Here is a 25658-nt window from a genome sequence, read left to right as displayed (position 1 = left end):
GAGGAACAATGCTCTAAGCTTTGTGACCTATATCTAGTCTTGTCATGTCCTGTTGTGTTTTCTTAGGCTCCAAGTGCAGTTTAATGTTTTAATTTCATCTTCTCTTCTGCTTGCTCTCAGCCTTTTGTTTCACCAGTCTTCTGTTCCCTTCTTCCTGTCCTGATATTACCAGAATACTCGGCGCGCCCTAGGATCTCTCTGCTCTGACATTGCATCAGTACCAACGCTTGGACTCTTTGAACTGTTCTCTCTCTGACGTTGCATTGGCTCTGACGCTGGGACTGGGTATGCTGGTCTTCATCAACTACCCTGCCTGGTGGAGTGACTGGAGGCTTGTGTTGTTTTGCAGACAGTGAGATGTCTAATTCTGTCGTCTAGGAGTTTGAAGAGTTATGAACGACAGCAGTCAGTGAGAAGGTAATGATAATGGCCTTGTGGTTTCCTCTTTGTGTTCATGTTGTCGTCATCATCACTTCAACAAGAATTTTCACACAATATAAAACTATCTATATAAATGAAGCATGATGGGAATCGAAATTCATTTGACAAGTGTCATTAAAATACAAACCCGAAAAGTTGGGACTTGTGAATAAAAACAGAATGCAATGATGTGGAAGTTTTTCAAATTTCAATATTTTTTTCAGAATTCAACTGATTTTAAATTTCATGGCATCAACACATCTCAAAAAGATATTACATTATTTTATTTTATAAAAAAAAAATTTATATACACATAGCATTTAAGATACACTTGATATATTCCAAAAGCACAAATATAAATACAGTGTGTCAAAAAAACTCATACAAACATGAACACCAGGAAAATAATAATTCCAATTTAAACAGATCCAAATTCCATCATCCAGCCAGAATGTGCATAAAGTTTAAGTCAAATTAAGAATTTAAACAGAAAATGACAATTTAAGTATAAATATTGGTAATAGCATTACCAGTATAGTTCATGTACAGGATGTGAGTAAATCTTCTCACTGTGGTTGCCAGAGCCCCAGTAGGCGCAGAAATAAACAGCAGAATGTTTTGGCTGAGAATTACTCAGTTTTAGATCATAAAGCTTTGCTTTGTCCACTGTGAAGTCAGCTGCATCAGCGCTGGTATCACGAGCAACACTACCTCCTTTACTGATGTAGAGTAGCCTCGTTGGGGCTTCTTTGTCTTTAACTTGGTACCAATGGATATAGTCTGAATCGCCCAGATCCTTTACCTTGCATTGCAGATATATTGTTTTGCCCACTCCTTTAACCACAACCTTTGGACCTTGATCCAAAGTCACTCCCAGCACAACTGCTTTAATTAAAAAAAGCAAACTTGAGTACATATAAATAATGTGTTTTTTTGTTTATAATTATTATTATTATTATTATAAATGTCACTTACCTGGCATCTCTAAGAAGAGTAAAATAGAAATGTATAAAAACATCATTCATCTGATGAAATTTTTTTAATAATTGGTGTAATGCTGTTTTTGTGCTTACACACTGCTTTTGTATGAACTTCAAAAACGGGGTGCTGATGTCATTTCCTGATATGGAGTTACCTTAGAAACCATGTTTAAGCAAATTTAGCATAAGCCTTTTATATTATAAATGAAATTATTGTCACATTATCCCCAACTGTAAGATATTAGACAATTCATCAGAAAGATTAAAAATAATAATGGTTATGGTCATACCGATACTTAAGGTTATTTTAATTATATTACATTTGTATAGTAAGACTGTATCAGAAAACAAGAAAGCTGAAAAACAATAAGTGAAAAATAAAACTGATGGGCCAGATGTTTTAAACAAGCTAGTATACAGTAACAATAGACATTATTATTAAAGTATTTTTATTGATTTTCATTAACATGCAATAGTCACAACCACACAAACTTATGCAACATTCAAACCCATCTTTACTTCTGAGAGACACTGCTACTCGAAGAGGCTGTTTTTATTCCCAGTCATGTTGCATATTGACCTAATAAGTTGCAAATTGGTCCTCCAGCTGTTTCATATGTACATTTAACATTTCCGGCCTCTTATTGCTACCTGTTTTAAATGTGTAGCTCTCATGAAATCCAAAATGAGACAATATTTTGCATGACATTTCAAAATGTCTAACTTTCAGCATTTGATATGTTATCTATATTCTATTGTGAATAATATAATTTTATGAGATTTTTAAATTATTCCATTCCTTTTTTACTCACAATTTGTCCCAACTTTTTGGAATCGGGTTTGTCAATAAAAATAAAATAAAAACTCTGGGTTATAAAGCAGAATCTTCATCAATAGCATCATTTTTATTTTTTTTTATTTTTTTGGTAAAATGGCTAATTTGGATATAAATCTGTGAAGATTTTTTTTTTTTTTTTTTGTAAAATTCAGTTAAAAAACATTTAGCTAATAATGACTCTGCGTTCATTCTTCATCTTAAATTTACTTACATTTTGTTGTGTTTCTGTCTGTTTTATTAGTTTTTGTTTGTCTACAGTATATAGTTTTTATTAATTTTTACGCAGATTTAGTTGTAGTTATTTTATTACATAAAATTAAACAAAATAAAAAATGACAAATGTTGCTTTGGAAACTAACTGAAATAAAGTAAGTCTTTGTTTTTTAGATTGTATTTTATTCTGTTGTTTAATTTTCAAGTATTTTAAGGAAGTTGTCTTTCCCATCAGTAATGAATGTAAAATAAAACGTAAAAAGAAGACCGTTCTCGTGAGTGCAAATCATAATTTCCTATAATACGTATTTCAAGGAACAAATATTTATTAGTTTTATTTTTCGGTTGGTATAACTATAATACCCCTGACCCTATTTAAACAAGTGCTTCATCAAACTGAACTGTAACTGATTATACAAACCCATAATCCTTACAAATAACAATTACACATTTTATAAAAAAAATAAATAAATAAATACACATAACAATTAAGATACACTCGACATATTCCAAAATCAGAAAAATAAATACAGTATGTAAAAAAACCTCATACAAACATGAACACCATGTTTGTATGATAAATAAAATCCATATTTAAACAGATCCAAATACCATCATCCCGCCAGAATGTGCATAAAGTTTAAGTGAAATTAACCATTTAAACAGAAAATGACAATTTAAGTATAAATATTGGTAATAGCATTACCAGTATAGTTCATGTACAGGATGTGAGTAAATCTTCTCACTGTGGTAGCTTGTGTCCCAGTAGGCGCAGAAATAAACAGCAGAATGTTTTGGCTGAGAATTACTCAGTTTTAGATCATAAAGCTTTGTTTTGTCCACTGTGAAGTCAGCTGCATCAGTGCTGGTATCACGAGCAACACTACCTCCTTTACTGATGTAGAGTAGCCTCGTTGGGGCTTCTTTGTCTTTAACTTGGTACCAATGGATATAGTCTGAATTGCTTCGATCCTTGCATTGCAGATAAACAGTTTTGCCCACTCCTTTAACCACAACCTTTGGACCTTGATCCAAATCCCCTCCCAGCACAACTGCTTTAATTAAACAAAAGAAACTTCAGTACATTTAAATAATGATGTTGTTGTTGTTTTTTATTTTCTTCTTATTATAAATGTCACTTACCTGGCACCCCTAATAGGAGGATAATATAAATGTATAAAAACATCATTCATCTGGTGAAAAATGTGTATAATTGGTGAAAAGCTGTCTCTGAGGTTACACTCTGCTTTTGTATGAACTTCAAAAACAGGGTGCTGATGTCATTTCCTGAAATGGATTTACCTTAGAAACCACGTTTAAGCAAATTTAGCATGAGCCTTTTATTTTAAATGAAATTATTGCCACATTATCTCCAACTGTAAGATATTAGACAATTCATCAGAAAGATACAAACAAAATGGTTATGGTCATACCAATGCTTAAGGTTATTTTAATTATATTACATTTGTATAGTAAGACTGTATCAGAAAACAAGAAAGCTGAAAAAAATAAGTGAAAAATTAAACTGACGGGCCAGATGTTTTAAACAAGCTAGTATACAGTAACAATAGACATTATTATTAAAGTATTTTTATTGATTTTCATTATTATGCAACAGTCACAACCACACAAACATATGCAACATTGTTTTAACTCACATATTCATATATTCCACAAGAAACACACATAACTACATACATATGTGACCCTATGACCCATAAAGTCTAAAGTCGCTGGGGTATATTTTTACCAAACAGCCAAAAAACACACTGTATGTTCAGTATAATATATTAGCCCACGAGGATAAGAAGGGCTGCTAGACCCTGTAGAACTTTCCAAAAGTTTCTGAAGAGGTGGCCTTGACTTTTCCATCCGAGAAGAATGAGGCATCTAGACAATAATGAGGAAAAGGCAATAATTTCTATGTGGTTACCTGGCACTACCTATAAAATTGGACTGAGGGATCTCAAAGTCCGTTTTTTGCTGTTGGATTGAAAAAAAAAAGCCATCTTTGAAAAGGTCCTTAACAAATTGATTCCATTTCTAAACCACAATTGAAATGCCAAATCTTTAAGGATGAAACAAAGGGTTAATAGAATAGGGCAGAAGGCAATGCTTATTTACTGTTAAACTGAAGTCTGAACTGTGACTATATTCTGAATGATCTGCAAATAATTGGATTATTTGCCAAATAGTGTTTGCTCACTGGGATTGGAGAACAGAGCAGTGAATGTAGAGATACTGGGTTACGCTCCTGCTGCTCCATCGACTTTAATTTTGATTCCCAAAACATTCCCAAAATCTCAAATAATTTTAAGGTTTTTTTAAATGTTTTCTAAAAAATAAATAACATTTCTTATATAATAAAATAAATATAATAATATAATAAAATAAAAAAGTCTAACACGCATGCACTTTGTCCAACTGAGAAAATAAGATGAATGTCTCCCCCTTGCGTTATTTGCGTGTCATTACAAACACATGTAAAATTGTTACTGTACTTATAAAGATGGCTCACCTTCAGTTGCTGGTCCCCATCGACTTTCATAGTATGGAGGGGGGTAAAAACCCCTGTGTAAGTCCATGGGGACCAACAAGCGACGTTGAACTATACCTTTAACTACACTGAAAGTTATTTTAAATGCTCTACCCTGACCAGTGATTGTACAACACAGGATATTTAATTTGTAGGCCTATTACCAGTATGTATACATAATATTTATACTGATGCTGTTTCCTTTCATGAAAATAAACCACGACTCATATGAACTATTCTTTATTCACTTTACAGTTAAATTAGCACAGATATGTACATCACAGAAATGCTCTACAGTGAAGCTAACAATACTAACACAGGAGTGATGCAGTTTTTTGTCTCAGAACCAAACGATGAAGACAATGATAACTCTATCAACCAATGACATATATTGCATATTTTTTTTGTTTTGATTTCCCACCCCAAACTTTCCCCCTCATCATTTGCTAAAAAATATAAAGCTGAATAAATACAATTTCTCCAAACATAAAACATCATTCACAAATTAATATTCCCACGTCCATTCAAGGATAAGTTCTGCGTTCATGTCCTTATGGATATAATACACATAATGTCTGTAATTATAGGGAGCTACATGTTGTGTTTTGCAAAGCTGTAATAGCCAGGTGCAATATTTCAGATTTCTTCTCACAACATTTCTCATGCTGTAGGAACTCAACACATATTCATCAAGAGGACTTTAATTAATTTGGCATAAACACTGAAAGTCTCGGTCATAAACTGTCAATATTAAATATATGCCAAATACCACCACCATAGCCGCGCACGGCCAGCCGTGAAACTACAGAGAACACTAACGTTGATGCAATGTCACATTTATATCTGAAATATCTCAAAGAAAACACCTAAGTTCCGTGTAACACTTAGAATGGTTAAATAGATCATATCACTACAAATTCTGATCAAATTCGCTGCAGAGCAACAAAGTCAGTACAATACGCTTGGTGCAGAGAGGATAAGATCACTTTTTTGTCTTTAGAGGGGAAACTTTCACTTGAGTTATTTCGACAGACAGGAATTACATGTGGAGGTCACCAGAGTTCCAACAAAGCACACATCAATTCGTTGCTGCTCACAGGTAAACAAACAAAAAACAGGGATTTGATCTTGGTTTTCTGAGAAAAGGTTGACCATACTATCACATCATGCTTGGTTATTTTCTTTATGCTCAGAGTAGGTACAGTATTTTTGTCTCCTCTTGCTTCATTTAGTCGATGGAGTTATTTCCTCTTATGTGGTGTTTGTCTAGTCTGATAGTTCAGATGTCATCAGTACTTTAGACTCTATAGTGAGTGGCTCGGTCGGCAGACGTCCAGATCCATGTGCCTTCTCACAACACACCGAAGGTCATTTACTCCAGACGCTGTGTAAAGTTTTCAGGAAACAGTCCTTTCTGAGCCAAAGTGCCATTCTTTAAAAAAAAAAATTTTGAAATACACATCGCATTTAAGATACACTTGATATATTCCAAAATCACAAATATAAATACAGTGTGTAAAAAAAACTCATACAAACATGTACAATGTGTCCATGAACACCAGGACAATAATAATTCCAATCTAAACAGATCCAAATACCATCATCCCGCCAGAATGTGCATAAAGTTTAAGTGAAATTAACCATTTAAACAGAAAATGACAATTTAAGTATAAATATTGGTAATAGCATTACCAGTATAGTTCATGTACAGGATGTGAGTAAATCTTCTCACTGTGGCCGCTGCTTGTGTCCCAGTAGGCGCAGAAATAAACAGCAGAATGTTTCGGCTGAGTATTACTCAGTTTTAGATCATAAAGCTTTGTTTTGTCCACTGTGAAGTCAGCTGCATCAGCGCTGGTATCACGAGCAACACTACCTCCTTTACTGATGTAGAGTAGCCTCGTTGGGGCTTCTTTGTCTTTAACTTGGTACCAGTGGATATAGTCTGTATCACTCAGACCATCCGCTTTGCATTGCAGATATATTGTTTTGCCCACTCCTTTAACCACAACCTTTGGACCTTGATCCAAATCCACTCCCAGCACAACTGCTTTAATTAAACAAAGCAAACTTGAGTACATTTAAATAATGTGTTTTTTTGTTGTTGTTGATTAGTATTATTATTATAAATGTCACTTACCTGGCACCTCTAAGAGGATGACAATAGAAATGTATAAAAACATCATTCATCTGGTGAAAAATGTGTATAATTGGTGAAAGGTTGTCTCTGAGGTTACACTCTGCTTTTGTATGAACTTCAAAAATGGGGTGCTGATGTCATTTCCTGAAATGGAGTTACCTTTGAAACCATGTTTAAGCAAATTTAGCATGAGCCTTTTATTTTAAATGAAATTGTCACATAACTATAAGATATTAGACAACTTATCAAAAGGATTACAAAATAAAAATGGTTATGGTCATACCAATGCTTAAGGTTATTTTAATTATATTGCATTTGTATAGTAAGACTGTATCAGAAAACAAGAAAGCTGAAAAACAATAAGTGAAAAATAAAACTGACGGGTCAGATGTTTTAAACAAGCTAGTATACAGTAACAATAGACATTATGGTTAAAGTATTTTTATTGATTTTCATTATTATGCAACAGTCACAACCACACAAACATATGCAACATTCAAACCCATCTTTACTTCTGAGAGACACTGCTACTCGAAGAGGCTGTTTTTATTCCCAGTCATGTTGCATATTGACCTAATAAGTTGCAAATTGGTCCTCCAGCTGTTTCATATGTACATTTAACATTTCCGGCCTCTTATTGCTACCTGTTTTGAATGTGTAGCTCTCATGAAATCCAAAATGAGACAATATTTTGCATGACATTTCAAAATGTCTAACTTTCCGCATTTGATATGTTATCTATATTCTATTGTGAATAATATAATTTTATGAGATTTTTAAATTATTCCATTCCTTTTTTACTCACAATTTGTCCCAACTTTTTGGAATCGGTTTGTCAATAAAAATAAAATAAAAACTCTGGGTTATAAAGCAGAATCTTCATCAATAGCATCATTTTTTTTTTTTGGTAAAATGGCTAATTTGGATTTAAATCTGTGAAGATTTTTTTTTTTTTTTTTTTGTAATATTCAGTTAAAAAACATTTAGCTAATAATGACTCTGCGTTCATTCTTCATCTTAAATTTACTTACATTTTGTTGTGTTTCTGTCTGTTTTATTAGTTTTTGTTTGTCTACAGTATATAGTTTTTTATTAATTTTTACGCAGATTTAGTTGTAGTTATTTTATTACATAAAATTAAACAAAATAAAAAATGACAAATGTGGCCTTGGAAACTAGCTGAAACAAAGTAAGTCTGTGTTTTTTAGATTGTGTTTTATTCTGTTGTTTAATTTTCAAGTATTTTAAGGAAGTTGTCTTTCCCATCAGTGATGAATGTAAAATAAAACGTAAAAAGAAGACCGTTCTCGTGAGTGCAAATCATAATTTCCTATAATACGTATTTCAAGGAACAAATATTTATAAATATTTCTTAGTTTTATTTTTTAGGTGGCATAACTAAAATACCCCTGACCCTATTCAAACAAGTGCTTCATCAAACTGAATACAAAACAAACCCAAAATCCCTACAAATAACAATTACACATTTTTTTATTTATTGAAATACACATACCAATTAAGATACATTTGACATATTCCAAAATCACAAAAATAAATACAGTGTGTAAAAAAAAAAAAAAAAAACTCATTCAAACATGTACAATGTGTCCATGAACACCAGGAAAATAATAATTCCAATCTAAACAGATCCAAATTCCATCATCCAGCCAGAATGTGCATATAAAGTTTAAGTCAAAATAAGAATTTAAACGGAAAATTACAATTTAAGTATAAATATTGGTAATAGCATTACCAGTATAGTTTATGTACAGGATGTGAGTAAATCTTCTCACTGTGGCCGCTGCTTGTGTCCCAGTAGGCGCAGAAATAAACAGCAGAATGTTTTGGCTGAGTATTACTCAGTTTTAGATCATAAAGCTTTGCTTTGTCCACTGTGAAGTCAGCTGCATCAGCGCTGGTATCACGAGCAACACTACCTCCTTTACTGATGTAGAGTAGCCTCGTTGGGGCTTCTTTGTCTTTAACTTGGTACCAATGGATATAGTCTATATCACTCAGACCATCCTCATAGTCATAGTCTGAAGAGCCCTGATCCTTTACTTTGCAAGGCAGATATATAGTTTTGCCCACTCCTTTAATCAAAACCTTTGGACCTTGATCCAAAGTCACTCCCAGCACAACTGCTTGAATGAAACAAAGCAAACTTGAGTACATTTAAATAATGTTATTATTATTATTATTATTATTATTATTATTATTATTATTATAAATGTCACTTACCTGGCACCCCTAAGAGGAGGACAATAGAAATGTATAAAAACATCATTCATCTGATGAAAAATGTGTATAATTGGTGTAAAACTGTCTTTGAGGTTACACTCTGCTTTTGTATGAACTTCAAAAATGGGGTGCTGATGTCATTTCCTGAAATGGAGTTACCTTAGAAACCATGTTTAAGCAAATTTAGCATGAGCCTTTTATTTTAAATGAAATTATTGTCACATAACTGTAAGATATTAGACAACTTATCAAAAGGATTACAAAATAAAAATGGTTATGGTCATACCAATGCTTAAGGTTATTTTAATTATATTGCATTTGTATAGTAAGACTGTATCAGAAAACAAGAAAGCTGAAGAACAATAAGTGAAAAATAAAACTGACAGGCCAGATGTTTTAAACAAGCTAGTATACAGTAACAATAGACATTGATTAAATTGATTTTCATTAACATGCAACAGTCACAACCACACAAACATTATTTTAACTCACATATTCATATATTCCACAAGAAACACACATAACTACATACATATGTGACCCTATGACCCATAAAGTCTAAAGTCGCTGGGGTATATTTTTACCAAACAGCCAAAAAACACACTGTATGGGACACTTTGATATAGTAGCCCACGAGGATTCAACGTAAGATAAGAAGGGCTGCTAGACCCTGTAGAACTTTCCAGAAGTTTCTGAAGAGGTGGCCTTGACTTTTCCATCCGAGAAGAATGAGGCATCTAGACAATAATGTGGAAAAGGCATGGTTGAAATGGTAAAAATGTGGTTACCTGGCACTACCTATAAAATTGGACTAAGGGATCTCAAAGTCCGTTTTTTGCTGTTGGGTTGAAAAAAAAAGCCATCTTTGAAAAGGTCCTTAACAAATTGATTCCATTTCTAAACCACAATTGAAATGCCAAATCTATAAGGATGAAACAAAGGGTTAATAGAATAGGGCAGAAGGCAATGCTTATTTGTCTGTCTGAACTGTGACTATATTCTGAATGATCTGCAAAAAATTGGATTATTTGTCAAATAGTGTTTGCTCACTGGGATTGGAGAACAGAGCAGTGAATGTAGAGATACTGGGTTACGCTCCTGCTGCTCCATCGACTTTAATTTTGATTCCCAAAACATTCCCAAAATCTCATATAATTTTAGTTTTTTTTAAATGTTTTCTGAAAAATAAATAACATTTCTTATATAATAAAATAAATATAATAATATAATAAAATAAAAAAAGTCTAACACGCACACATTTTGTCCAACTGAGAAAATAAGATGAATGTCTCCCCCTTGCGTTATTTGCGTGTCATTACAAACACATGTAAAATTGTTACTGTACTTATAAAGATGGCTCACCTTCAGTTGCTGGTCCCCATCGACTTTCATAGTATGGAGGGGGGTAAAAACCCCTGTGTAAGTCCATGGGGACCAACAAGCGACGTTGAACTATACCTTTAACTACACTGAAAGTTATTTTAAATGCTCTACCCTGACCAGTGATTGTACAACACAGGATATTTAATTTGTAGGCCTATTACCAGTATGTATACATAATATTTATACTGATGCTGTTTCCTTTCATGAAAATAAACCACGACTCATATGAACTATTCTTTATTCACTTTACAGTTAAATTAGCACAGATATGTACATCACAGAAATGCTCTACAGTGAAGCTAACAATACTAACACAGGAGTGATGCAGTTTTTGTCTCAGAACCAAACGATGAAGACAATGATAACTCTATCAACCAATGACATATATTGCATATTTTTTTTGTTTTGATTTCCCACCCCAAACTTTCCCACTCATCATTGGCTAAAAAATATAAAGTTGAATAAATACAATTTCTCCAAACATAAAACATCATTCACAAATTAATATTCCCACGTCCATTCAAGGATAAGTTCTGCGTTCATGTCCTTATGGATATAATACACATAATGTCTGTAATTATAGGGAGCTACATGTTGTGTTTTGCAAAGCTGTAATAGCCAGGTGCAATATTTCAGATTTCTTCTCACAACATTTCTCATGCTGTAGGAACTCAACACATATTCATCAAGAGGACTTTAATTAATTTGGCATAAACACTGAAAGTCTCGGTCATAAACTGTCAATATTAAATATATGCCAAATACCACCACCATAGCCGCGCACGGCCAGCCGTGAAACTACAGAGAACACTAACGTTGATGCAATGTCACATTTATATCTGAAATATCTCAAAGAAAACACCTAAGTTCCGTGTAACACTTAGAATGGTTAAATAGATCATATCACTACAAATTCTGATCAAATTCGCTGCAGAGCAACAAAGTCAGTACAATATGCTTGGTGCAGAGAGGATAAGATAACTTTTTTGTCTTTAGAGGGGAAACTTTCACTTGAGTTATTTCGACAGACAGGAATTACATGTGGAGGTCACCAGAGTTCCAACAAAGCACACATCAATTCGTTGCTGCTCACAGGTAAACAAACAAAAAACAGGGATTTGATCTTGGTTTTCTGAGAAAAGGTTGACCATACTATCACATCATGCTTGGTTATTTTCTTTATGCTCAGAGTAGGTACAGTATTTTTGTCTCCTCTTGCTTCATTTAGTCGATGGAGTTATTTCCTCTTATGTGGTGTTTGTCTAGTCTGATAGTTCAGATGTCATCAGTACTTTAGACTCTATAGTGAGTGGCTCGGTCGGCAGACGTCCAGATCCATGTGCCTTCTCACAACACACCGAAGGTCATTTACTCCAGACGCTGCGTAAAATTTTCAGGAAACAGTCCTTTCTGAGCCGAAGTGCCATGCTGTAGCCAGTCGCTCTCTCTGATGCCAGTGAGCCAACCAGCATCCTGAAGAGACAACAAAATGTGCAACAAAATCACATTACGTTTATCATAAGAAAAGTTAAAAGTCAAGACAAATCTTACCTGATCTTCAGGTAGTTCTGTGGGTACTACCAAAACAATGTCTCCTTTTTTCAGCTCCAGTTCGTCTGGGTTTGCTGCTTCAAAATCATGCATCGTTTCAGCCTGCAGGACAGCATAGGAATTAGTTCATCTTGTTGCTAGGCCGAATATTCTGTACACTGTAATGGGCTATTTTTCTCAGAGAAAGCTTTAAGGTTACTGTACTGTATATCCACATTATATTTAAGATATTTACAGGCATGGAAATTTTTAAGTTCAGTGTGCAATGCGTCCGGATTCGGCCTTAAATTGTGTTTGCTTTACAGTATATTCACCTTGAAAAGGTATCCAGGAGGCATTCCAGAGGAGATGTCTTTGGTTGCCTGGCATTCTGTGATCATCCCATTGCCACTGGTTGCTACTGGAGATATGATATCACCATCACGGTCATCATCCCCCTCATTACTAGAGGCAGGCTCAATAACAACAGAAGGGATAGGCATCTTTTCCTGAGGTGGGGCAAAGAAGCAGCATCACTCAACATGCAACTCAAGTAATAAACCTGAAGATATGCAAGTACATTTTTGACAAGCAGCTTGATACATAATACACATACATGTAATACATACTTAAGAAATGTAATAAATAAAAACAACTGAATAAAAGAAAAATGGGTAACATTTTACATTACATTAAATAACCCCCTTTTTTGCACAATGGGGCTTTGTTGTAAAACATTGCTGAAAATAACTGACATTTTGATTCAGTGATTAAGTCTCAGTGAGTTTTAAAGTACAGTCCAGAACGGTTAGAAAGAAACCAGGGTCTTGTCAATGGCCTGCATACCAAAGTGCAGAATCACAGGTGAATATCTACCTCCTCATTCCCATTGTTTGCAGCACCCTCCTTACTGGTTTCATCCCCTGGTTGGGGCTCAACATTATCAGGAGCATCTCCTGGTTTGGGCTCAATATTATCAGGAACTTCTCCTGGTTGGGTGTCAACCATATCTGGTTCATCTGTTGGTTTGGACTCAACATTATTTGGTTCATCTCCTGGTTTGGCCTCTTCCTCTGGTTTGGCATCTATAGTCTGGAAGAGGTGCTCAGGAGTGAGAGCCAGTGTTTGAACACTCAACACAAGCCACTCATGTGGATGGATCGGTTTACAGAACCACGGAGGGGAGCACTCAGAGTGTCACAATGAAGGATGCAGGGACCAGTTTAACTTCTGAGGTTAAAACTGTCCCTGATGAGGAATGGCAAGTCAGTTCTCAGAAAAAAACAGACTTGAGTTTCACCAAAAGTCAAGTACTTTGGTTAGGGGAAATGTTCAACAGACGGCATGAAGGAACAGGGATCATGATTCATAGTGGATGATCACTGCCTACTGGATGAAGTACAGTAGTGTGGGTGAACATTCCTCAGATCATACTGACTATATGATCTCAATATACATGTGAAGAATTCATCAAAGAACTCAACATAACTCATTCAACAACGAGCCAAGGATAACGGTAAAATGGAATCCATTTTTGATCTTTCAGCAAGTGGACTACATAAATAAATTCCAAATCCCCATACAATTCAAAGCGGCTGAATGCAGATTCAACTAAACATAGATGCATAGATAATATTTATACCCGAACATTTTTGCTCCACTTGCTTAGTCACTTAATGTGCTTCGAAAGAGAGAATGTAAAATTACTGCCCGTTGTGGTGATGTAAGAATACAATCACCATGGAAACCTAACATGGTGATTGGAGGGGTAATAATAGTCATCAGTGAAGACACTATTTAAAGGCTCAGTAAGCAAGGGAATGATCAGGTTATAACATCATCTCTGTTTAACTGGATTCAATGTGTGCAACCTTATGGATCAAAACTATTGTAACAGAAAAAACCAGGGAAGAAAAAATGAAATGAAAATTAATTAAAGGTACAATCAGAAATGGCAGAAACAGTGGCAGCAGTAGCCTTCTAATCAGCTCTGGATCTAAAAACAAAGTTTTGCATTTGGAACTATTATATTATATAGTATATATAATATACATACATTTGGAATATATTATGTCAGAGCTGACAGTGTTTGTTGTTGTGCTGCCAGGTGTTGCAACTGCTCATTATACCCTCAAAAACAATATTCAAATAAAAGATACACATACAAAAAGATGGGTTATAGGTTCTGATTAATGCCACAGCACATGTTAGAAGTCTCCATCCATCAACACACACTGTTAAAAAGCATTCTGCATAATGACATATGTGGCTACCATCCTGTCCCAGTGCATCAGTTTGGTAACCACACCAAGTGTCATGTGAAGCCAGATGATGATTTAATATCAGACTGAGACTCTTTATAAAATCTAAATAATTATACACTACAAGGTATTCTGCAGAACTCACAAAAAAATATTAAGAATGAAAATTTTAAGGAAACCCAACTAGATAGTCAAGAAATATCTGACAATATTAGTGTTTGAATAATACATAAATAAATAAATAAAGTATTTTCATATGGCTTCACGATGATACAAACCAATTAGCAAAAATAAATAAATACATAAATATATAAATAAAAATACAGTAAATATTTAAATAGCAATGTTGGAATAATAACATGAAATAAGAATATAATAACAGTATTATAAAAGTTAGTTTATTTATTTAGACTTGAATAGTTACCGGAGTCTCTTCAATGGGAGACTCTTTATCCTCAAAAGTAGCCTACACACAAAGAAATGTGGTTGTCAGCATCATTACACATTCATTTATTCAAATTAATAATGACACATACTGCAGTGATTAGTCAATAAATCTGTCTCTGGTCATGCCAGTGTCTGGCTTGCCTTCATAACCGTTACTACCCATCTGTATCAGAGCCTGGATGCTTATGAACATCTCAGTGAATGTGATGCTGGAAGGCCTTTATTACTAATAAAAAGCAGTACTGCAGTAACATTAAAAAATATATAGGGATGCAATTACCAGAGCCGCCTCTGTAGGTGACTCCTTCTGTGTTTCTTGGATGGAAGCAGAATCCTACATGCAAATAAAAAAACATCCATTCTATCTCCAATTTATGTTATATTTCCAAATAACACCACCTGTTTTCTTGTCATATCTTACATCTCATACATTAATATTCATTTGGAGACATTGCAAATGCCAAAAGGCATTACTACTGAGAACAAGGACTTGATAGATACAGTAACCAAGCACATATGCAACGGTGCTGCATATAACTTGAGTTTCTCTTATGTCATTCAATGGACATAAGTTATAGTTACCGGGGCTTCTTGACTGAGTTGCTCCTTTTCTATGTCCTCAACTGGAAGCTAAAGAATGTTTGAGACTTTTTCATCAACAATTTAATCTAAGGGTCAACCAAAACTGTTATTTTAAGATCTACAACATAACTGTGCTTCTGACTCCTACTGTTGCTCATGAAAAATAAAACCAATAGTAAAAACTGACCCCAAAGCATGTGTAAATGAAAAAAAGAAAGTAATAAAAATGATAATATTTGGTATGCCATTTTACACAAATAAACACATTCAAAATTCACCTCCATAAAAATAACTCATTAAAAGAAACATATGTAACTGGCTAATACATAAGAAAAAAAAGAAAAGTCAGAGCTCGCACTGGTAGTGCATGCAATTTTGTGTTATGGAAAAAATCTACATGTCAACAAAATAATAAAACAATTATATGTATGTACAATTCTCTCAATAATGTAAAATAAACATTTGTTAAATCAGTGTTAAAACAAATCAAATATGTTTAAAATAACAGAACTCAAGAGACTTTCTTTTCCAAAACATTTGAGTTTTGAAAATACAAAAGGTAATATGGCCAACATGCAGGCACTGTTTAGAATGATTATTCAGAGGTACATACCTCAGCCTGCTCAGCTGCCTCAGTCTCCGCAGACACCGGAGACTCCACAGTGCTCTTTATAAACAACAGTACACAGATATGATCAATGACTACAGCTCATTTCTGATCTGATGTGAGAGAATACATATGTACCGTATGTAGCCAAAAATATAACATGATGATCATATCATGACAGCAAGGGCAATAATCTTGTTTTATGCACTAATGATGATGATGATGATGATGATGAATTCTAACAACACGGTTATTAAAAATGATAAAAACAGTATTGACAGATTGATGTAAATTAAGATGACGATCACAACAGCTATAATGAGGATGATGATTTAGTGATGAAAGTGATACCAGTAATGATGGAAAACACTGATGTAAAAACGTTGACAATGGCGTTGATGACGATGGTGATGACAGTTTTACTGATGACGTCTATGATTTAACTCTTTGTAACTCACTGTAGCAGTCTCTGCAGGGGGGCTTGAAGCAGTGATCTCCGCCGGTTGTGTGTCTGTAGGGGGAGTGGTGACAGGACCCTCCCCACCCTCAGGTACTGAGGCTGGGGCTGCTTCACCTTCTCCTTCAGCTACATCACCCTCTGGGGCCTCAACCTCAGACTTTATATTCATTTATAAGAGAACAAACAGAAAGACTGTCCAATGACACCTTCACTACTGGACTAGTATTAAAACCCTTAGGTTTAAAAACACTTTCAAATATATAGTTTGCAACAAGCAATGACAGATGTATTTATGTACGTAGTACAGTCAGAATTTGAGACAAAACTGTCTTGATTAAAATGCATATGAAAACAGTTTTCTACAAAAGGGGAAGAAATAAAAAGAGGAAAAACGAACACACACACAAAAAAATAAAGACATACTCATGGAAATATTCATGGGAATAAATAAAAATGCCCATTGACACCCATTAAGTAAGAAGTACAGACCATTACAGTTACTTCAGTCTACTCACCATCTTATCAAAGTCGGCCACAAATGTTGGGACTGTTGCTTCCTAAAAAATAACAGAGAATTAAAAAGATAGAGTTAAGCAAATCAAATTTACTTGTATAAATTCTGAAAAATATAATCAGCTACGTTAGACTGTTTTTTGTTTGTTTGTTTGTTTGTTTGTTTTTATAATTCCTGTGAGAAATGGTTTAATGGATCATTCGGGGAAGAGGAATTAGTAGGGATCATAGTTAGATATAAAACAGCTTTTGGTTTATTAAAGCAGGGCCACAGTTATTTTTATCGCTGGGTTCTACATGTTCATTGTAAAATTGTTGTCATCATTTACAAAATAAATAGTATTTGTTACTCATAAAATACATGTCAGGAATATTTTTGAAACTCCCTGGGGGTTGAATTTTGTTGAAAATGATGAGATCCATCATTTCTTATCTTTTTTAAAGATGCTCTTAAATTTGTTTAAATTTTTCATCCTTTTTTTTTTTTTTTTTTTTCAAAACAACCAATTCTAAGCATTGCTACAATGCCATTATGAAAGCACAATCAGTTGGGACAATGTGGCTGTTGTGATTGGCCACATTGTCAGTTATTCATAATGTCATTATGAATTCTCTTTTAATCTATTAAAAAGTTAGATTAATCTTTCTAAGATCCTATTTACCTTAGAAAATCCGTTAAAAGCCTTGTTGGACACCTAAACCGAATTAAATAAATAATTAGCATGTAAACCCTCAAAGACATGTATTGTAATTGCACACACTTGGAGGACTGTAAATTCTACTTGAATTTAGCAAAAACAACAAACAATGAAAGCAAGCAAAGGAGAGAGAGGAGAACAGGTCTTGGGACTGTGGGCTGTGAGAGGGGTTCCAGGGTCAGAAGGGTTTTGTAACAGGAAAATAGTACTTCATCTGCAGGAAAAGAGGGGAGTATCTTGCTGTAGTCTAATCTACACTAAACTAAGCAGAGTTGCAGGAAGTCAGGTACCTCTTCCAGCTCTGTATCTATTTCTTGGTATAACTTTCCGTATCTCCGGTTTGCAACTTCGTCTTCTGACAGGTCTGAGTTCTCTGGCTCTTTATGATAGACCTTCTCCTCTGCAATGGTACTTTTAAGATTAGAGGTGTCTTGTTGCCCAGGGAAGGAGGTAAAGGGGTCTTGAGATGGAACAGCCTCACCTGGCCAGCCTGCGGTAAAGTTTCCTTGGCCATCAGAAGAGAAGAAGCCACTGCTATCACTCACCTCCTGCCAGGAGCCCTTACTGGAGTTCTCAGAGTCTGCAGCTGGTGCAGGAAAAGCTGCCCACTGGGCAAACCCATTGGCATATCCAGTTTTGTCCTCAAAGACATCAGAGTCTTTTCCTTGTCCAATAATCTCCTTTGTCCCGGTGGATTCCCAACCCCCTGCCCACCCCTGGTTGTTCTCACTGATAAATGGGTCTCCACCGCTTTCACTGGCAAAAGGATCAGATGTGATCTCATAAGCAAATGGGTCCTGATCACCCCCAGTAGCAAAAGGGTCTGATGTAAATTCAGTGGCAAAGGGGTCCGCTGCCCACTGTCCTTTGTCTCCTAGCTGGGTCTCTGCAAACGGATCAGAATGAAACCCACTTTTTGGACTCTTCGTTGATAACCCTTCGGTATAAAAAAGATCACTGCCTGTAGTAACAAAGGGTTCACTCCCAGAAAAGCCACTGGGATCTTTGTCCGAGGTCGCAAATGGATCATTTACATTCCCAAATGGGTCATCCCCTGATGCTGCAAAGGGATCATCCCCTGTACCAAATGGATCTTTACCTTCAGTGTCAAATGGGTCTGAACTTAGAGTAGATTCAAGAAAATTTTGAGGCATATTTGCTCCTGCTTTGGTTGGATCTGCAAGTGGCTCATCCAAGCTTTCATTTTCAAGCTCTGAGGCAGATGGTGTTGCTTCAGGCTGATCCCAGTTGGATGCAAATGCATCACCACCGAACCCAGAGTCAGCAGGGGTAATCTGCTCGAGGACACCATCACCTGTGCCACAATCTGCAAAGCACTCTTTGGCCACAGTGCCTTGTTCTGGAGCCACAATGGGATTCTCATTCTCGGCACATTCAAGTTCATCATCTGCACTGACCCACCCACTATTTTGTCCTGGGACATCACCCCATTCTTCAGCAGTCTCGTACTCTGAGCCGGATCCATCTAGATCAACCTGGCTAGACAGACCCCATCTGGAACTATCTCCCCCTATGCCCTCTGTGGTATCCTGAATCTCCTGACCAAACTCATCAGTGAATATGATTCCAGGCATTGGTTGCAAGCCCACTGTCTCCTCTGCATCTCTCTCCTCTGACCTGCAACCTGCCTTTTCTTCTGCCCATTCCACCTGATTTTTAGCCCAGTCTGTCTGACCTTCCTCTACACTCTCTTTCCCCTGTCCTGGATGCTGTTGCTTGGCCTCATCACCCCCCACAGCACAGGGATCACAGTCTGGGTCTGGCTCAAGATAGTTTTCTGGATTCCAGGCTCTAACCTCATCTGTGGCTGCCTCTTCTGGAGGCTGTGATGCTGCCTCTGTAGGCCAACCTTCGGAAGGTGGCCATCCCTGCTCATCCACTGCAGGTTGACCATTTCCAAATTCCTCTGTACCTGTAGTGGCTGAAGAGCCAAAGTCAGCTGCCCAGTTGGCAGTGAAGCCAGCATCTGCAGCCTGGTCAAGGAAAGAAAGGTAACAAGTGGTTACTATGCAAATAAGTTTCCCCTATGATGGGGGCCACCAAAGATGGAGACAGATTTGTCACAGACAGACACAGATTAAAGAAACTAAGTAGGAATAGCTTTTATGAAAACCATCGTATATAAAAATGTGTAAACCACAATCCAATGTCACACTGGAGAAATGGAGGACAGATTTCTAATTTGTAAAGTTAATGAATAAATGAACATTTAAGAAGTTATCAGCCAATTTTCCAAAGTCTTGAAAGCTGGAGGTTAAATCTGCCAGTGAACTTTAATTACATTTGCAATTGCTTTTTACTAAGACACTCTCGTCATTCATTACTTACGGGCTGTGCAGGCTCTGCAGCATTTCCCTAGAAATGAACAGAGATATCAGAGGTATTTGCTGTCAAATTAATGCTCGAGAGGAACATCTTTGATCTTGTCATGAAATTACAGTGAATTTACATTTTTATGTCAGTGCAAATTTATTGTCTTAAGAGACTACAAATCTAGACCACATCTTTTGACATCAGGACAGGAGACAGGATTCTGTCACCAAGTTACTATTAGCACCAAGATTTCTCTCCTTTGCATCAGCTCACATAGATCAGGGAGTACAAGCAAAGAAAGCAGACTTACCGCCCAAAGATCCCAAGGAAGTGTCTGTAAGACAAACAAATCAATAATTTAGCCAACATTTCCTCACTGATTGATTAATGTTATATAAACAAAAATGATTGCTAAGACATAAAAGTTTTCATTTGACCTGTCACTCTCAAGTTTTTTTATTTTATAAAATAAGCAAAGTGTTAAGAATGACCTGAGATATGGGTGATTGGGTCTGCCCAATAGGTGTACTGGCATCCGGCTTGAATGGATCAAAATCCAAATCCAGGAGAGATTCTCCAGGTTTTTCGTTTGGCTAAAGTAAGAAAATAAAATGAATGCTGCAGATGTAACTACTAGCAGATATTATTCTTATTCCACATTACCAGGAAAATAAGTGAATGCTCACTCACTTGTGGTGACGTAACACTGATCTCTGGAAACCCTCCATCGAACAGGTCAATTATCTGCTCTTGTTGGAGCTCCTTAGTTGGAGTAACTTTTGGAGGAGGTGGTTTTGGAGGTCCCATTTTGAGCTAATATGAAGAGATATCATGTGTGCCTTTGAACCTCGCAAATCAAAACCTCACAAATACTGGTCAAGGAGATCATTTGTACTCATTTTAGTGCTACACATTATGATTATATACTACAAACTTCCTAACTACTTGAATCATCTTCTCAATGCTGCAGGACTTGGAGGGTTTTCAGACCTACCTGTGAAGGTGATTTGGGTCGAGGTGGGCCAGGGGATGTGGGCCTAAGTGTGTGGTTGGGGCTGACAGCTGGGCTGCTGTCTGGGCTCTCATCATCAGGTGGGGTGGGAGTCCTCGCTAATCGCAGTGGCCCTGAGTCGCTGTCAATCAAAAATGACACACAAATAACATCTTGCCAACTCATCAAGGCTTCTTTTGTTCTGAATATATTATTTTCACTATATCAGAGCTCTTAGGGGAGATTTCTAAGAAGGGCAGCTTGCAAGCAACATATCCGTGCTTTGCTATGTGAACTATTTAAGAGATGGTCTCAGTTCATCAAAGTTTTCAATTGTGTCCAAGTACCATAAAATGTATCATTTCTTTCACAATGTGCTCTGCTTATCACCCATTTCAATGTAATGTTGCACCTACAGTGAGATTCACTGAAACAAGCGAAGGAGAAACATCTACTGCATAATTACTCATCACCTACCAGATCTACAAAACTAAACACTATCATCATCTGCGTCAAGCACAGTGCTGCACTGCACTACAAACCACAGGACATTTACTTACTCAAAGGTGTTCTTTCACAAAGAACAAAGGTGTTCTTCAAATTTCCTTTCTAAACTTAGAACACTTTAGAGGAAGTAAACCTCCCATGTCTTTACATACACTAACAGTCGATGTGATTCCACTTACCGTTTCACTCTGTAACAGGAAAGAACACGAACAGAGCCAAACCATATAAATATTTGATTAAAAGCCAGAATTATGGCGATAATCTCGTTTTCTTATCTTCTTTGAAAGTGGTAAAAATATATACCATTAGTGCCATCAGTGAATAAGTGCATTCTGTGCAGGGAGGTTAATGGAGGTTAAAGACTGTTCCTTACCTGGGTGCTCCCTGGATCGTGAACATTTTGTCCGAGTGCTGATCAGCGAGCTTATTCATCACTTCATACAGCTTATGACAGAGCTGGATCCAAAACATAGAGAAAGAAGTCATTGGAAAAAAATAATTATGAGAAGAGCTAAAGCAAAATGACTTGCCTTAGGCAACCTTAGTGAAATAAATGTTGTCATTCAGGTACTGTGGTACTACCGAATGTGATACTGCGCCTGCTAAGTTTTGTATTATTTTCATTCCTTTTTGTTGGCATAAACTTGTACATGATCTCACAGTCATTAATAAAAACTAATTATGCAAATCATAATACGTTCATAATAATTCATCATCACCTTCATGAACACCAAATGCTCAAATGGCTTTTTCTTAATGTGAAATAAAGGAATACAAATGGTTTTCATTCCTTCAATAAAAGTAAAAATAATGCATGCGTCAATAGAGTGATGCATTGACCTCTATACGGATCACACTGACACAAATAGAGCAGAAACTTTGCAGTAGCTCCTCTGCAGAGCAGCGTTGTTTAACCCTTCTGGCAAAAAAAACGTCTTTAACAATGCATAGATGCCCAGTGACAGCAACATGCTGTGTCTAATAATAAACATAATCTACCAATGCAGAGTGCACAACTAAAACATTATAACCTTCAGTGTGGACCCAAAATGAGAGATGTGGATCTAAAGAGGCACAATTAGCACTGTTTAATGTCTCTAACATTAGAAAAATATTATAATAAATAAGTCTAAAATAAATATAATAAATAGAAAACTAGAAAATAGTATTTGGAGCAATATTCAAAGAGTATTTAAAGAGTTATCTACTGGATGAATGTAGAGCAGGCAGTGCATTTAAAAAAAGTTGTTCTCCCACACTGTTAAGAGTTAAACAGCCCTAGAAATATCACTCAATAGCTCATCAGTGTCTCTTCTGTAATTTTGAAAACTAACACACACACACACACACACACACTTTATCCGTCTTTCATGAGGAATTGCTGCACAACTAGCAGCTTGAATCAAAAATGAGATTTCATGCGAAGCATTAGAGCTTTTCTTTGACTGACTACATGGATCAGAAACAAAGCTCCTAATCTTACTATTTAAGCCATGAATTTTGTCATAAACCACTCTTGATAACACAGTAGCCTCTATAAACCCTCATGTCGCAGGAACTGTTCCTCGGATGTCAATCAAAAGTGTCTAGAAACAAGAATGATTCACAAGGAGGAACATGTGCTTTGTGTTTTTGTTTGAGACATTTAGGAGGAACATCATGTTTAACAGTTTCAAGAGCTTTAGAAATTAATCTAACTCACAAAAGAGATCTCCCTATGGAATCGGGCTTCCAGGCTGGAGACGTTTTTGAAGGTGCTTACATAGAACCCCACCCGACTGCAAAGAGGAAAGGAGAAGAATAATGATTAGGCTCCGGCCTCCAACAAGTGCGCAATATGTTGAAGAAGCATCTGGATGGTGTACAAAAGGAAAAACAGATGGACACTGATGATGACATTTAGAGTTTAAAAATTCCTTGTTTCTGTTTTAAAATATCAATAACTTTTTACCACATATATGTGAACCTGGACCACAAAACCAGCCTTAAGTCGCTGGGGTATATTTATAGCCAAAAATACATTGTAAGTATTTTTAATGCCAAAAATCATTAGGATATTACGTAAAAATCATGTTCCATGAAGATATTTTGTACACTTCCTACCATTAATATATCAAAACTTAATTTTTGATTAGTAATATGCATTGATAAGAACTTTTTCATTTGGAACTCTTTAAAGACAATTTTTTCAATATTTAATTTTTTTGCACCCTCAGATTCCAGATTTTCAAATAGCTGTATCTCAGCCAAATATTGTCCTATCCTAACAAAGCTTATCTATTCAGCTTTCAGATGATGTGTAAATCTCAGTTTCATAAAATGTACCTTTATGACTAATTTTGTTGTCCAGGGTCACGAGTGAAAAGAGATCCAAAGTCAAATAACCTCTGCATCTCAAACATTAATACATCAAGCAAAATAGTAAAGCTTATTAATCCTTTTGAAACAAAGAATGCAGAATCATATCTGCAAGTTGCTCCTATAAGCTTTAATGCCTCAGTTCACGCCTGCATGTCCGTTAGAACCCTAAAATTCTAAATAATACAAATATAAAGTGATACAGCCATTGATGTCTGCAACAGTTATTAATGTATCTCAGTCATTTATGCTTTCTGGTTTGAGCTGAAATGAGCACGGCTGCAGGGTCTGGTGCAGAGAGGAAGCTGATGATTGGATAGATTATGTAACCAGGATGTTGCTCCAGTGAGCAGACAGACCCTTTCAGCTCAAAACAGCATAATGCTTACCGGAGCATATTCACCACAACATACAGCTGACAACAAGATACAGCACATATTGTATTACCATCAAAATACTATAATCTACAATAATACTTAAAGTAGTAAATGGCATAGTTTACACATCATTTACTCAGTCATTCTGTTCCAAAATGCGACTCTTTTTGTCCAATTAACAGAAAGTCAAAGGAGTCCAAAGCAACATTAGACCCAACTGACTTTCATTGTATGAAGAAAAAAAAGTGATCCACAGCAGGAAGAAATAATTTTATTATATGGGCAAAAAGAACTAAAGAATGACATGAAGATTAGCAAACAATGTTTATTGTTGAACTGTTCCTTTTTAAAAACACAAATTTATATAAAAAAAGCATCATAAATAAGTACTGTAAATCAAACTGATGACTAATCTAGACACTTACACTCTGATCCTTGTGTCAAAGCAAATGACTCCTGTTGTGTAAAACAGCTATTCATAGTATGTTACCATATCTACCATATCAATCATGCTATTTTCATCTATATGAATTTTGTTAATATCTAACTCATTCAATCAACAATGGAAAACATACACTACCCTTCAACCCACACGTCAGAGCACACATTTATATAGCTAGCTTAATGCCATGGAGTTGCTTTAAATATCCAGATTAACTCCCGCCAGACAAACATATAAAGCAAGGCTTTTTTTTCCCAACAAGACCAACAGTATTCAATCTACATGAAATATATTTTACAAATTTGCCCCAATTTCTTCTTGGATCAGTGCAGCATATTCCTTTCCCTTTAAAAGTGTTGAGAAAACATCATCTTACCTCCTCTACTCCGTGTAACCGCAGCAGTGACATGAGTGTTCACAGCTAGCATGCTGTGCAACTAATGGATAAATGTAGAATGTTGGGATGTAAATGTAAATTCCATGAAGGCCTTTGGTCAAATGAAATCAATATTATTGGCCAGAGCCTTGTATTGTCAGGGCACCAGGCTGTACCTATTACTGCCACCCCACTGAGAATACAGTAATTATACTGGGCACAGCAGGGCTTTAGTTATATAAGAGACTGGTGGCTATTTATTGAGCTATTCTTCCACATAATGTTGTTCTCCAGTTAGTGCCGAATGTGAACAAAGGGTCAAAACATAACCCAACAAAAAATGTCCAACTACAACAATGAGAACAACCAGGGAATTTGAACTCTTTTGGACCTTTTCGCACCATATAGGTCTGGAGGTCTCATC

The 25658-nt window shown here is 35.9% G+C and overlaps 1 protein-coding gene and 1 gene segment (V, D, J or C); both read right to left on the bottom strand.

Moving 5' to 3' along the window:
• Window positions 1-2964: 2964 nt before the first annotated feature.
• On the bottom strand, window positions 2965-7200 carry LOC113078367 (T cell receptor beta variable 12-4-like). The segment is given in 2 exon segments: window positions 2965-3503; window positions 7128-7200. Coding segments are annotated over 2 exon segments (396 nt in total).
• A 3775-nt stretch (window positions 7201-10975) lies between these two features.
• On the bottom strand, window positions 10976-25264 carry LOC113078364 (cell surface glycoprotein 1-like). Of its 4 annotated transcripts, XM_026250685.1 has the most exons (20): window positions 25235-25264; window positions 23384-23459; window positions 22055-22137; window positions 21178-21316; window positions 20874-20996; window positions 20675-20776; window positions 20494-20517; window positions 20199-20225; window positions 18140-19843; window positions 17814-17846; window positions 17154-17195; window positions 16637-16795; window positions 16185-16238; window positions 15572-15619; window positions 15270-15323; window positions 14967-15008; window positions 13158-13373; window positions 12617-12790; window positions 12303-12404; window positions 10976-12224 (listed from the first exon to the last, which is right to left on the bottom strand). In XM_026250685.1, the coding sequence occupies exons 3-20, from the start codon at window positions 22111-22113 to the stop codon at window positions 12120-12122; spliced, it is 3207 nt and encodes a 1068-aa protein (XP_026106470.1). In that variant the 5' UTR covers window positions 22114-22137; window positions 23384-23459; window positions 25235-25264; the 3' UTR covers window positions 10976-12119. The 4 variants fall into 4 exon arrangements, with proteins under 4 accessions (XP_026106470.1, XP_026106471.1, XP_026106472.1 ...); XM_026250686.1 differs by lacking the exons at window positions 13158-13373; window positions 15572-15619 and having other exon boundaries at window positions 25235-25263; XM_026250687.1 differs by lacking the exons at window positions 13158-13373; window positions 14967-15008; window positions 15270-15323; ... (1 more) ...; window positions 16185-16238; window positions 16637-16795 and having other exon boundaries at window positions 25235-25262.
• Window positions 25265-25658: the final 394 nt, after the last annotated feature.

The sequence above is a fragment of the Carassius auratus genome, unplaced genomic scaffold (genome assembly GCF_003368295.1).
Source record: "Carassius auratus strain Wakin unplaced genomic scaffold, ASM336829v1 scaf_tig00025600, whole genome shotgun sequence".
NCBI lineage: Eukaryota > Metazoa > Chordata > Actinopteri > Cypriniformes > Cyprinidae > Carassius > Carassius auratus.
The sequence above is the reverse complement of the archived record's forward strand: the minus strand, read 5'-3'. Positions and strand labels throughout refer to the sequence as shown.